The sequence below is a fragment of the Montipora foliosa genome, chromosome 12, assembly GCF_036669935.1.
Source record: "Montipora foliosa isolate CH-2021 chromosome 12, ASM3666993v2, whole genome shotgun sequence".
NCBI classification, from domain to species: Eukaryota; Metazoa; Cnidaria; class Anthozoa; order Scleractinia; family Acroporidae; genus Montipora; species Montipora foliosa.
In genome coordinates this window covers 11376072-11391337 of record NC_090880.1, presented here as the reverse complement: position 1 = coordinate 11391337, position 15266 = coordinate 11376072, and the positions used below count along the sequence as shown (strand labels likewise).

The 15266-nt window shown below is 42.2% G+C and overlaps 1 protein-coding gene across 4 annotated transcripts in view; it reads right to left on the bottom strand.

The window, feature by feature from the left end:
* LOC137979055 (tRNA (32-2'-O)-methyltransferase regulator THADA-like) overlaps positions 1–15266 on the bottom strand; it is a 94978-nt gene that overhangs the window by 59851 nt on the left and 19861 nt on the right. For all 4 annotated transcript variants that reach the window (XR_011118253.1, XM_068826220.1, XM_068826222.1 and 1 more), the window contains exon 7: positions 695–743. Coding sequence is in view for 3 of the 4 variants with exons in the window: in XM_068826220.1 (XP_068682321.1) it covers positions 695–743 (49 nt within the window). In the remaining variant the exon portion in view is untranslated. The remainder of the gene's footprint in view (positions 1–694; positions 744–15266) is intronic.

The window sequence follows — 15266 nt, the reverse complement described above, 5'->3', positions numbered from 1 at the left end:
CTCTGTAAGTGGGCTGAGCATCAGCCAATCTCAACCTGACCACAAAGATTTTTCTCTGACTGAGTACTCCAATTTTCCTCTCTCAAAAGCGACTCCCACCTAACTCGGGGATGCACCTTGCACGGGTCTGACCCACCCCTTCAACCTCTCTAATTCAGATTAAAACCAGAGTTTTAATAACACTAGGAAAAATAAAAAAAGAGAATCAAAATAATTCAGGTGCAACTGTTTTTATTATTAGACAAAGTATTAATTTTTAATCTGCCACAATGAAATAAAAATGATATTTATATGGTAATGAATACCAAACACAACGAAAGTACAAATCAACCTACAGGGGTAGGTTAAACTTGTTTTGACCTGAAATCAAAATTAATTTAACCTGTAACATAGGTTTCAGATGGAAAGACACTAAACAAGTCATGAAAATGTTCTACACTGGCATCACATGCAGAATTAACATGTTAAAGGCATATTAAAGCTGCTGACATCAATTAAGAGCTCCCCTGATGCTATAACTAGTTCCTCATACAGAATGGAACATAGGGAGGGATAGGGGTGGGACACATAAAAGGGGATTAGAGAAGATGAGGAGAAAACTTCACAAACAAACTGACACTTGATAAACAAACCAAAAAACTGATCCAAATATTGAAAACATTTAGAACTCCACATAGTCCTTGACCACACAAACCTTGCATCTTTCCATTTCTTGTTCAAGCACATGCTAAGATATTGAACAACTGAAAAGCAAATAACAGTTCTTAACTAAAGAACAAATAGAGGCAAGCGACTTGTTTACAATATTTATTGATACATTTATCTCTCCGCAAAGCCATTTTAGAGCATGTTCCATCGCAGAAAAGTGTAGCCATTGCATACCATCTTTTATGATAATCAGAATCACAATACATGTATTATAAATGCAAATGTGTTTGTGGTAGTTTATTGCTTAATTTAGTTTTAAGTTCATTGAGTGTAGTGTCTCATTGTGTCACGTATAGTGTTGCTTAGCTGTGAATTTAGGCATTTACAAGAGTTTTGTTCAAGCTCCAAGTTCACTTAAATCGTTTGTCTAAGGTCTTGACCTCCAGGCATATTGGAACAGATATATCTTCTTGTTTGTCTTGTGGTTTAATCCTCTGGTCATAGATTGTAAATAGCACATTATTCAGGAGGTCATATATTGTAAATGATACCCAAGTTACATTGTATATTATTAAGTTACGGTATATTATTTTTACATTTGCATTCTTTGGAGAGATGGAGGAGTGGCTGCACATAATTTAGCTCGGTTTCAATGAAGGATGTGGTTGCCAGTGCCTAGAGAATACTTCATGGAAAGTGTGTCAGTACAGTATTTACGCACCAGTATCAGAAATCAAACGAATGAGTGCAGTGAAAGAGTGAGATTTCTGATACATACCAACGAGTGCATAAATACCATATGGACATACTTTTCATGGCATATAATGTTTATTATAATTATGCATACTGAGATTTAAATTCTGGATTAATGGCAATTGATTTTGTTATCACACATATTCAATTAAGTCACAAGCTCATAAAAGATTTAAGCTTTTAATGTAAAGGGCGTTTACATCAGAAATCAACAGCACAGAATGTAAAATATAACTTGTGAATTAGTTTAATCTCAGTCGGATTCTCATCCATTTCTTTTCAGTGGTTCAGCTATGCCTGCTTTTTTCAGCTTTTTTTTTTTGACTGAAGACTTTTCCTTGACAATTCAAATTGTTTATCGTTGATGATACTCACAGGGTAGTCATTTTTCTTCAAATCACTTTAAACGCTCGAGACGAGACATGATAAACTTGTTGGTTGACTTCATAATGATCTTTTCTGCCTTTGCATCTAACAGAGCGAATCAGTAAACTCTGTGAGGTACTTGTTCAATTCTGTTGGTGTAATCGTTCTTCTCCTTTTTCAAACATTCTTTGAACACTTGTACATATTGATTAGTTTTTGCTCTTGTGTTTCTGTTCTCATGTTTTCAACATGATCCTGTACTGAAGTTTCATGAGCGACAAATCTTATCTCATTCACTGAAAGAGTTCAAATTTTCATGGAGTGTAGCCATGTCTGAAGCAACACAACTGGACGAATTGACAAACTCCACCAATGCCAATATAATTTCTGACTGCAAGTTGAAATGTGCTAGAAAGAAAGGCCGTGGTGTTTGTTTGCCCAGGCATGTAAATCGGCTGGGAAGACGTGTTCGCCAAGTTGTAACTGCAGCTTTGAAAAATGCCAAAACAAAGATATCGCCACAGAAAATCGACCAGAACGAAAATCAACATCACAACCTGAAGCCGATGAGCTGCAGCTTCTTACTGCAGGAGTTCAATTACTCGTGACAGAGACCCAACAAGAAGTTTTGGAAATAATTACAGCAATGGTGAACAGAGAAACATAAGAAAATTTATGCAAAAGTAAAGTATCTCAAATTTACATGACAGAGCAAAGGAGAACTGAGAGAACGGTTCCCCTGGGATCACCGAAATCAAAACAAAGTAGTGAATTCAGTGTGAGCAAGTACCAGCCAGATCTACCAGATTTTGACATTTTCCCTTCCAAGATAAAGGAGAAAAAGTGGGGCAACATCAGTTATCAAAGCCTAAGCAACGATATCAACATTTACGATGAAATTGTGCATTTTAGAAGAACATTTTCAACAATCTGTTGGGCAGGGCGGTAAAGATGTTTATCAACAAATTGACTTTCTGGCTAAAACAGCTCAATTACAACCTCGAGCTGAATTCGATCGCACTAAAAGCATTTATGGTGCTTCCATCCCTGATTTTTCAGAAACCATCAAGCACGTTGAAGAGCAAGGAACACAGTGCAGCGATTGAACGCAGACTAGCTCTCTGGAAACAGGGAGATCTAAATCTCTTAATGAAAGAAGTGCAATTTATACAGTCAAGAAAAGTTTGTATCCTCAAGAAAAGCCAAATCAAATGAAGATAGGATTTTTGAAAGACTCGTTATGCAAGGGAAAATAACAGCAACGATCAAGCTTCTGGATCGAGAAAGTAGCACGCCCTCACGAGAAGTATTGGAGGAGCTGGAAAAAACATCCATTGGCTGCTGAAATACGAGAGGAATCCCTTCTGACTGGCCCAATAGATTAAATTCCACCTAACATCTTTGACCTAATCAATGAGCAAATGATCTAGCTACGATGGAATGGACGCTGAGCTATACCGCAGAATCCCGTGTTCTAAGAATTTCGCCAATGAGAGAAAGCTGCTGAGAAAAGAAATTGCAGTGATGACCAGGAACCTGCTGAAGTCATGCTATCATCCGTCCCTGCTAGAAGCCTACACATTTTGGCCGACCAAACTCGTGATCTGATTGGCTGTTGAAACATCGGAAGTGAAAATGCCATCGCGATTGCGCGGAGCTCTCGCGAAGTCCTCGAGACTAATCCGCCAAAAGTGTACGAAAAAATTTGCTGCCTTTTGTTCTTACAATGCCGTGGACGGTGCAACTTGATTTTATTTGTATAAATGGAGATATGCCATCTGAAACATCTCATAACTTGTCCAGAATCGGGTTTGAATCTCTGGAAAGAGTGAAATTAGCGATTCCGTTGTCGCGCTCTGTGGCCATGTGGTTGAAAGTACTTTGCCACAAACCTTCCCTGATGTTTTGAAAGCTAAATAGCTGGTTCTTTCAAATGGCAATGAAAGCCAATGCATATTGGTTTCCTGGATGAGACAGGAGGAGATGCTGATAAAATCATGATTTTACTGTGTGCAATTCTAGAAATAGACTGCAACTGAAGATATTACCCGAAAAAAATCACCAAAGAAACCTTCATGGGCAAGCACATTAAAGGAATAATGTATTTCTCTTTTTTTTTTCTTTAAAAATCTATTGCCAAACCATCCAACCACAGAATGCTAGGTTATCTCAATTACAAATTAAGATGTCAAGCTTAAAAGATTGCACATTCAGTGAAGTTCAGAGGAAGAATTACACCGGCCTTTGCCGCAATAAAGTCGTCGAAAACATTCTCCATGCTTTAAATGTGTTTTTCTCAAATTAAAGCCAACGTAACTTTCAAATTCGTTTATAATATTCCTCCCACGGTAATTAACTGTGGTCAAAACAAACTAGCGTGAATCTGCCGTCCACGCGTGTATTGGTGTAATGGAAGTAAATTTGATTGGCCGATGAAGGACATGTCAATCAATCAAAAAAAGAGAGCGGAAGGAATTTCAAAGAGGAATTTGGTCAGGCTCTATTTTTCGTTTCGCCAACTCCACATTACGTACCACGCGAAACTAAAATAGAGCCTGATTGCAGGTTAGGTGGATTGAGTCTTGATTAGCCGATCTAATTCATAGATGCCAATGTTATGATCCACTGTGATTAGGTGCTTGCTTAAGAGATACAATGGGCTAATCTTACCCCATTGATGCCTGTACTGATACTAATTATGCGCGTTTTTTCATCGGCTCAGGGTACATTTTGCAGTAGCTAAACGAGGGAGTTTTTAGCACTTGAAAAAACACCTGATAGGTAGAAAGTCTAGACAGGGTTGCCACTCATTAGAACTAAAAAAATTCCCTGACTTTTCCCTGACTTTTCACTGACCTCAAAACAATTTTCACTGACCTTGCATTACGCGAATTATGAAATAAGTCAAATCCGCTTTTACATTAGCTTCAGTTTCTCCTGCAAACCATCAATATTCTTCTCTTCATTTTCAATCTCTTTACGTTTTTCACGGGATTTTGAATGCATGGCATTTGGTGTCACTAACAATTCCATTTTGTGTTTTGTTTCAACCTCTGTGGCAAGTTCATCTGCTTCTTTAGTAAGTTCCTGAACCATTTTCTCAAGTCTCTCCTTCTTCTTCCTTGATGACTAAAGCTCCTCCTGAACTTCTTTCTTCCTCTTCTCTTTTTCACTGGCCTCTTCTGTTTTCGTTTTCTGATTTAAGCAGCTCTGGTATCTTGCTTGAGCATGCCTGCAAGATACCAGAAGTTCCTTCGTTACAGAGTCTTCTACAGGACCATCTTGATTCTTGATACCATCATATGCCATCCGATAGGAAATTAAGGTTTGATCTTGCATATTGCTGCTTAAGATGTCTTTATTATCAGAGAACCCTCTTTCAACACATGACTGACCATGGGAAAGTATAAGCAAGATTTTGAAAATTTCCCACAGTTTGGAATACTCTGGCTTCTCTCCAATGAGAGTCAAGAGAAAGAAGTCAAGACCTTGGTCTGAGTTGTAGGCAACAAATTCATCTTTGTGGTACTTCTGCACCTCTGTAATGAACGCTTTGTACTACTAAAGGATAAATTCCCTGACTTTTCACTGACTTTGACAACAACTGAGATTTTCCCTGACCTTTTGCAAAATTCCCTGACTTTTCCCTGACCTTGAAAAATTTTTGTTTTTCCCTGAGTTTTCCCTGACCGTGGCAACCCTGTCTAGAGCATATTGTTGATATAACAATTTTTTACACCTTTTTGGCATGGGTTGCTGCTCAAACACAAAACAATAGGTTCATTGTTCTGTGCAAGTAAAACCAACAATTTTGCCATTGTAATAAGAGCGTGTTCTTCTGTAGGTTCTTCTGTGGGTTCTTCAGCATGCTTGGTCGGAAAGAGGTAGGAACGAGGGCACAGGTAGACTTGAGAATGACACCATCAGCCATGCTGAGTGCTTCATGGAAGTGCCAGACGGCCTGGAGTCGATGGGTGTTCTTTAGTAGGTGGCCAACTGTGAGAGATGTAATACTGCAGTAGCTGCAAGGCTGTGTAAGGTCTTGTGGCCTTGCATAGTTGCTCACAAGTTGTTTTAGTTAGGGTAGGTGAGGTGGGGCCTAAATGAGCAACATGAAAGGTGTCAGGCACGGAGGGGGTGGCAGGTTTGTCTTGAGGTGGGGCTCTGGACAGGGCGTCTGCTAAGTGTAAGGATGAACCTTTTCTGTATGTCACAGAAAAGTTGTAATGCTGCAGGAAAAGCATCATGTTATTTGGGCATTTTGGCGCCTAGATGAGGGCTTTCGGGTTCAGGCCTTTGGAGCAGAATGCAATGGGATGTAGTCGTCAGGTTTTACGAAGACTGTTGCCACTACGCGGTAAGAGGGCAGTTCCTAGACCATAGTCCGATGCATCTACTTGAAGGACTACTGGTGCAGTGATGTAATAGCCTCCTTTTTCGCTGGGTGATGCTACTAAGCTGAGGGCAGAATTTTGCTGATTCAGAGGTAGCTGATGACTGATTTGTCAGTTGGAGAAGGCATGGCAATTATAGCTTGAACAAAAACAAGGTTAGGCTGGAGGCCATCTGTATTATTTGGATTAATGCTTTGGTGCACAATAAAAGACAATACACACAACTTGGGCGTAAACGAGGGGCAGGGAATGTACTGGCAAGGCGCGGATAATACCCACCACCAGTGTGGACCACTGGATGAGGGGCCTCGGCAACTAGCCGAGGGGGTGCCTCATGCCTGTATTGCAAGGTGGGCATAGTTGCTGGCATAATGTCCTGGGACCAAGTTAACCCAGTCCAGCAAAGTAACAATATGCCCCCTCCCTAACGGGGCTTCAGTACAGGGCTGAAGGGGTGCCGCAGGCAGCAATTCCCCGCACAAAACGCCGAGATAAACGAGGAGTGCCCTGTGCAAAGCCCATCTAGTGGTTTTGCTCCCAATTTGACAGGGAGAAAAAATGACCCCATCTCCACGGAGTTGCAATAGCGAAAAGCAAACATTGCCTGCCCCAAAGGTGAAAGGAGAGAACCAACGAGTGGAGATAGGGGTTGAAAGTACGACATGAGCTAAAAAGCCAAAGCCAATGGGCATCGCATAGAGACTAAAGGGGATAGGACCCTCACACAAAACAATTAACTGGAGGGGATAGGACACTCGCACTAGACATTTGAATGGAGGGGATAGGACTCTCGCACAAAAAATTTGACTGGAGGGGATAGGACCCTCGCACAAAAACATTTGACTGGAGGGGATATGACCCTTGCACTAAACATTAGACTGGAGGGGATAGGACCCTCGCAAAAAACATTCGACTGGGGGGGATAGGATCCTCGCACAACACATTTGACTGGAGGGGATACGATAGGACCCTCGTGCAAAACATTTCTGTCAAAATAGTCATTTGCAATAGTACTACATGAACTTGAGAGGGCAGAAAGCCCAAGGAAAGAGAATGTCACAGAAAGCCCTCGAGTGCCGAATGGGCCTTTTTTTTCTTTTTTGTTTTAAAGGAGAAACATGGCATTAAGCTTAGGATAGTGCTTTCACCCATGTGATGGCTGGCATGTGGCTGAAAAGGGAATTAAAGGCAATTGTATCGAGGAGAAATGAGGGTGGGGGGAGTGCAAACACACACAGCAGGCTTCCAGGGGGATGCCAACATGATTGCTGTACCCATAGGTGAAAAACAGCAAAATATGAATAAAGTGATCCAAGGAACTGTCATAGATCATTACCGATTGTTAGAAAAACCCAAGTTTCAATGAGATACTCAAGTGCTCTCAAGGATTCCAGGGGGTTGTTAGCAGGAGGAGCAAGAGGCCAATGACTGAGGAAACGGACAGATTGTTTCCTTTGGAGTCCTGATGTAAGCTCAAGGTATGTGTTAGAATTCCAGCGACCCAGAATTTGAAGAGCCAGTTGAAAATGCCAGTGGTTCCGCCGGTTGTAGCAGCACCAATACTAAAACTGTGAGAGGTGGAGGAGGAGCTGTCATTGTCACAGAGGTTTAAGGGAGACCATAAGTTGTTGGTGTGTGAAGTCTGGGTGAGATTTGGTCCACAGGAGAAGCTGAAGAGTAGCTGGCCAGGGTCTTGAGTTGCAGTTTGGAGCGTATAATCTTGCAGGGCAGAGGATGCACAAAGGTCTGAGTTTGACCTTGCAAAAGTGAGCCTGGCTGTCTCCCAGAAAGGGTCAGTTTTAGACTTTTAAATTGCAGTGTCAAATGTGAAGGATGTTGGGATGGAAAGAAATGCCTGTTCTAGCAAGATGGGACTGAGGGTCGAAATTGCCATTGCAGGTAAATTCACTGCTTCTTAAGAAGCCAAAAAATGAAACGGTAAGTGCAGCCCATGTCATAAAGGAGTCAACATTTGGTAGACATTTGAAAAGGTTGTAACTTAGTACACTTAGATGCTATGGAGAACTGATGAGGTGATCGGGTGGCAAGCCTTCTTGCATTCCCATGGGAGAGCTTGATCCCCCTCAAACTTTGTGAAGGACTGGCATTGCCAGAAGGTCCAAGGGACAGCCAGACTCAATGTGAAGCTTGTCAAGTGCTGCCAGATAAACATAATCGTGCCGTAGGAGACTGAATTGCACAGATGAGTGACGAAAGGGATCAGGGTGAACTTGTAAGCAGATCAAACGGGGAGTGGGGGGAGGGAACAGACCGATCACATTCCACTAGTCAAGAAAAAGTTGCCACAAGACAACATCTTCCAGAGCTCCCTGTTAAGGAAAAAGACCTGCCATGGTTTGGAGACTGTGGGTTAGGTTGGTTATGCGTTGCATTATCAGGCGTCTGGGTGGCGAACCTTTCAAGCGAACTGTAAGGACCCGGATGAGATCAGAGAGATCACGCAGAAAAACGAGGCCTTTTGGAGACCATTGGAAAGGACAGTGCGGGTTCTCATTAAATGATGCTCAGGGAGCCTAGCCTGCATTTGGACAGAGTAAAGCATAACTCCAGTACTTTGGTAGGGCAGGTTTTTCTCGGGGGAGGGGAACTACTCAACTCGATGAAGTCAAGAATCTAACGCATGGCTGTTGCACAGAGGGAGGGGGGGAGGTGGTGGAACAATGAAGAATTCATCCAGAATGTGTAGAGGCCCCCACCTAAAGCCGGCAACCTTAAAACCTCGCCAGCTACTCCCTAAGTTAGCGCCACCTACTTTTTCTACAAGCTTGAATCGCACAACTCTCACCTATTCACTTCAATCCACTTCCATTCATTCAAATTCAATAAAACAACTAGAATAACAAGAAATCCCCCACAGTATGTTCTACTCTCTTTTGGACGTTGAATATTTTTATGAAATCCTAGTTAGTTGCACTCGCCTTTGCCACTCGCCAATGCGAAAACATTGTCCCCCAACCTGGCCATGTACAGCTTCGTGTTAGCAGACATCTGTTAGTGATGTTGATGCCCAGACCTTCCTGGTTGCTAATGCGACTAAAAAATTGAGTTCTGGCGACCAGAATTTCACAACTGGTCGCCAGTGGGCGACCTATTTTTAAGGTCAGATCTCTTTGCCAACAGGTGTCTTACTTTTTATCCTGCGACTGTTTTTGAAATAGAAATGAAGGAGTTTTTCCATTAACAACCTCCATAACATCACAAGCCATCGTTTCTCATAAAATATGTATTGCAGGGGAAAAACAACTCAGTAAAAAGATTCAAGGACTGGTGTGAGGAATGTAACACTATGGCGGCTTGTGTTCGACAGGGTGTGACTAGTGTTTCCGTAGCTGAAATTTTCGGCAAACTAGGGGGCAGATAGCTTTCATTATTACATGTACATTCGAGGTAGGATACATTTTCTCTCCAAAATGTGCACTTTTGAAAGCGAAAAGATAATGCTTGACACATACACAAGACCATGCGGTCGTTGCTTTCTGGTATCCATAAAACAGGTCAAAATGCACAAGTAATTCGGACCCTGGGTTAGATGTCTGTTTTGGAGGGGGAGGTTTGTGGCTGTTTTCCTACGAAACCAACATCATAGGAAGGCCATGCCAAGCCCTCAACTTCCATTGGGTAATCGAATAGTCACTTGATAGGAGAACATCTCTTTGGGGAAAAGAGTGAGAAGTGCAGAACAACATACAGAAAATGCCGACAAGAATCGAGCTGGGCTTACTTTTTCCGAGAGGAGGGAAGAACGTTTAGTGGTTTACCAATAAAGGAAATGGAAAGCCCGGGAAGGTCGTTGTCTGAAAGGCGCGAGTTTTCTGGCAGCACTGCGTCAAACTCAACATACTTACCCTTTAACATTGCATGTTTAACTTTGGTTGGAACATGTGATGATAACGGTGACTGTCCTTGAAAATTGGGGAAGGAATGTTGTTGCTGGCACTGGGATGGTTGAAGGCTGGCGATGAAGTCGAAGTTGTCGGTGAGTAGCAAATGGTGCGGAGTTTGTCGAGGTTGCACAAATTGAGGCGGAGGCTCTTGAGGTTGGAGCAGGAACTGATTTGGCAGTAGATTCCTCGATTTTCGTCCACGATGATGGAAATAAGAGTGGCTAACGTGGTTGGGGACGTGTCTGAGTGTGAAGCTCTTCTTGCTTGGACGCCATCTTGGAATAAAATTTGACCGTTTTGACCGCTGTTTCAAGCAGCGCATCGTCAGGGATGGTGACAGTTGCTGGTGGATCTATATAGGATGAAACTTCCTCAGGAGAAGCACTTGAAGTAAAGGGGTTCACTGTGGACTGTGAACGTTTCTCCGCTGGTCAGATTGACGCTTGGTGTACGCGAGCTACAAGATGGTGCGGAAGGATCAACGGTTTGAAGCCGTTCAATAAATTGTTCCCGAGTTCCAGTAATTAATAAATAAATGGTTTGAGGTAGCAGGGGGCGAAAAAAAAACACATTTGCGAGGTCAGCAAATTCCCCAGCAAAGATTAAATTGCTGAACGGAAAAAACAGAACTAGTTGAGCTTTGGAAATGTCAAACTGAGAAGGCTCACATGGCAGGATGAATGAAAGAGCCAAATAAGGTAGTCACGTGATGGGAAGTCACACTCTCCTCCCAGGCGCTGGCCAGTATTTGCTTACCAGCATTAACATCTATTTTATTCTAAAATATCATTTACATGCCCAATGAATTAAAGGTTGCTTTGCAACCAAGGAATTTAGCTACATTCACCCCTGGATGACATGGGAAGCCAAACCTGAGAGCGAAGGTGTTTTGAGCACCGAGTTCAGAAACTGGTGTTTCTTTTGTGCTAGGACAAGCATGACAGAGACCAGGGTAATTCCCCTTCAAGGAGTCCGATATAGAGCAGAGGATTTTGTTGTCAAAGTGCACGTACGACCAGCTACTGTAGAGTTATGATAGTTAGCAGTCTTTGGGGGTCGTTACTTTCGGGGAACAAAAATCGTTTACAAATACAATACAAATCGAAAAAAGCAGGAGCTGGTCGGCATGTAGCTTTTCTGGGCATGGAGAAGAGATTATTTTAGGAATTCCAGGTACTGCATGTACATGGGAAAGGTGCCAAGGTTAAGGAATGGTGGTTCCAAAGTCGATGCAAACAGTTAATGGCAGAGCTGCATCCTGGACTGGAATTCATTTAAATCATGCCATGATATCAGCTTGCGGCACCCAAGAAATGCTGCACAGAAACAGTCTGAAACACTGCGTACCTCTATTAACAATTTCACAGATATCTCAGAAGAATGGCAACAGTTAAAGCAACTGAGCTGAAGGGTGCCCAAGAAGGAAATGTAGGTCCTTGGGAATTATGCAATATAGCTAATGTGGATCAAACACCTCTGCAAAATTCTACTCATGCAGAAAAAGCAGAAAAGTCATTATGGACTCCGACGACAGGTGAAGGCCATGATAAGCGACAGTGTACCATGCAATTGCCCACATTTGCCGATGGTGAGCCTCGCATCAAACCCCTGATGATCTTTAAGGGCACAGGACAGACTTCCAGACAGAGAAAAGAGACAGTGAGATCCAAGAGTCGTGGTCATGTTCCAAGACAGTGCGTGGTGCAATGAGGAAATGATGGTCTTGTGGCTCAGAAATATGTGGAAGAAGCCAAACATGTTTGGTCAACCCTGCAATAGATTTCGTATCTATGATGCCCATAGAGCTCAAACAAGAGAGAGGGTAAAGACCAAACTGACGCAAGAGTGCCAGATGACATTGGGGCTTGTACCTCCAGGCGCAACGAGCAAGGTTCAACCACTCAATGTTACATTTTAACGAGGAATTTAACACTTGTCCACAAATCCAGAGTGCTTTGTGACAGGAAAAGTGACTGCTGGTGATCGGCGTGTGCTTTTTACAAAATGGGTGGGTACAGCATGGCAAGAGACCAGTTATCCTTTCATTTGTGAAATTTTAATACCTATGATTTCCGGTGGCAGGGTTGTTGAAGAAGATCAGTGACAACCAATTTGTCCATCCCAAAGTCCTCCACCATGCATGCCTTACTCAGTATGGTTCATTGCTGGACCAAACACACTGATGGCACTGGCTCTACTGTTAGAGTTATTTGGAGCAATTCTGAATGTGGAGATATCTTTGCAGTGGTTCCACAAAGGGACCAAGCTAGGTCACTGGCTGTTTCTCTTTATAAGGTAATGATGGATGACATAGTGCAAGCGACATTGACACATGGACCATACAACTATTGCTGAGTCAGTGGCCAAAAACCAAGCAAGCATGATCCAAGACTCTGTCAATGACCTGGTCACCAAGTCCAATGAGAACAAGTTCCAACTGAATGAAAGCAAACATAAGAAGATGTGAATTTCCTTTGCCAAAAACGAGGTTAACTTCAATCCAATTGTCATCAACGGGAAAACTATTGAGGTGGTGAACAATGTCAAGTTACTCGGCCTGAACATTCCAGCGATTTAAAGTGGAACTTCCACGTGTCAGAAATCACCCGTGAGGTCCCTGCAAGGCTTTACTTCCTCAAGCAATTAAAGAGGGGAAGTGTTGAGGCTAAAGAACGCTTCTACAGTTTTTCACAATTTGCTCCCAAGCTTTCTATCAGACAAGCTTGAGAGCCTACAGAGACGAGTCATACATGAGAATTATTTTTCCGACCATGGTCTACTGTAAAGCCTTAAGACTTTCCAGTTTAGAGAAACTTGATCGGAGACAAGCTCAAACTGTAGAATGTTCAAGGAAATTAGCAACAATCTGCACCATAACCTACACAGTCTTTTACCTGAATTAAACTATATAAATGTAGTTTCAATCTTAGAAGCTCTTGAAAATTTTCATATTCCTAATTGTAAAACCAATAGGTTAGACAACAGTTTATTTTACAGTAATAGTACAAATAAATGGATTTCTAACAGATCATAATTATCTTAGTGTAGTTTTTCTAATTTAAATTTTACAACTATAACTAGAACTCAGTTCTAAGTTTGGCTATTTACATCCAGCTACTGGTGTGGCAGGCCTGATATGCATATAATTCACCTCTTTCTTCATTTTGTTCCTTGATTCTAGTATAATTCCTTTAGATTTAATCAGTGTTACTTGTTTTTATCCTTGCTGCTTTGCACACATTGGGCCTTTTTGGTGTGATGTTTTATTGTCTCTATCTTAGCAGTTACACCTATATACCAAGCAACCACATTAATGCTTGATTTTATACATGACTTGTCAAATGGTATTAGTCATTTTCACTTTAGTCTAGTGGTTTAATCCTTTGGTTGTAGATTGTTAATAGCATGTGTTATTAGGTGTTGTGAATGTCATTTCATTAGTTATAATATGATCCACGTTTTGTGTTGTCTGTAGTTTACGACTTGACTTGCGTATCTTACCACTGCAGTACCACATTAAAGTTACATTTTTTGTCAGGTCTGGATCTACCTTCAAAGTTGACACTTCATTTGGTCTTGGAAATTCGCACACCAGCAGTGAGAACAAGGATGATGATGATAATTTATCAAGAATATGATCATTTTCACCTACAATGCAGGTCAAAAGTAGTTGGGACACCTGTCCAATAATCATGTATTCCAAGTAAAGTTGGCTTTTTGGGGTCACAATTGGAGTGTACCACCCCCCTCCCCCCCAAACAATGTTGGAAGATGCAGATAAACAGTATTTTTGTTGAAATCTGTGTTGTAGTGTCAAATCTCAACATTGCTTGGGGGGGAGGGGGTGGGGGGAGATTATTTCAGTAGTATCTCGCTAAGTGTCCCAACACTTTTGACCTGCATTGTCCGAGCGAGAAGCAATTAGCATACATTGTCTTCAAGGTGTTTTCTCGGCAAGCTATTGACGTTTGCATAAACATTATTTTATCTTGACAAAACAAGGGGGAAACAAAGTGCTATTTTCACCATTTTCATGTTATTTACAGCGAGGAGAATAACAATTGGGTGAAACTGTTCTTGTTAGGCATTTCATATTATGGAAATGGCGTGTGCGTGGGAAAGAAATTTGGTTAGTATTTAGTCCTCTTATCAGGAGGGCTCAAAATCACTGCCATGGACTTGCTACAGTGTTACGAAAGTAATAACACCAGTTCTTCCGAAGAAGAGTGCTTAACCGAAAGACAATTTCGAAGTGTGTACTTGGTTACCTATAGTCAGGCAGATATGGCGAAATTTCCAACTCGCGAAGTCTTCGCGTGTGCTATCGTAGAGTCCTTTTCGACTGGCACGGCAAAAGTTGTTCAGTGGGTGTGCTGTCGAGAAAAGCATAGAAAAGGCGGAGACCATTATCATTTGGCCATCAAACTGGACAGAAACCAGCGGTGGATGATGTCGAAACGCTATTTGCAGCGCACGTGTGGCATCACCGTGCACTACTCGAATCGTCACCACAATTACTATAGTGCTTGGCTGTATGTCACTAAGTCTGATAGAGAATTCAAGGAGAGCGATGGGCACCCAGATATACGTAACCGAGGTGAACCTCGAACTGATGTAGCCAGTAGAGGCCGAAGACAAAGTGCTAGGAGACAAGATGACACAGAGCAAGGCGGGGATGGAGACGACACTCCAAACAGTGACGATAGTGAGCGCGATCGAAATGAATCAAACAACCCAAGAAAAAAGCGTCTGTCTGCCTTTGAACTGTCTGAAATTGTCGTAGAAAAGGGGATTACAACTGTTACGGAACTTCAGGCCTTAGCAAGTAAACAAAAAAGTGAAGGAAAAACTGACTTGGCTGAATTTATTGTGAATAGAGCGCCACGTGTGGTCTCTGATATCGTGAAGACTGCGTGGGACATGGAGAACGCGGACGCGATACTACAACGTTCGCGAAAGAGCAGAATGCTGCTGCTAGAAGAGGCAGGAGAAGGCGATTGTGTAGACGGATGCGATGGCCAGTGGCGACTTTGTGCCGAGGAGATCTTGGAAAACAATGGGATTGATGTTGAGCTTTTTCGCACTGCTGTGAACGAGTTATTATTGCGTGGCCCAGGCAAAAACCGAAACCTGCTACTGACCGGACCCACAAACTGCGGGAAATCATTTCTACTAAATCCACTGAAAGTCATCTATCGCA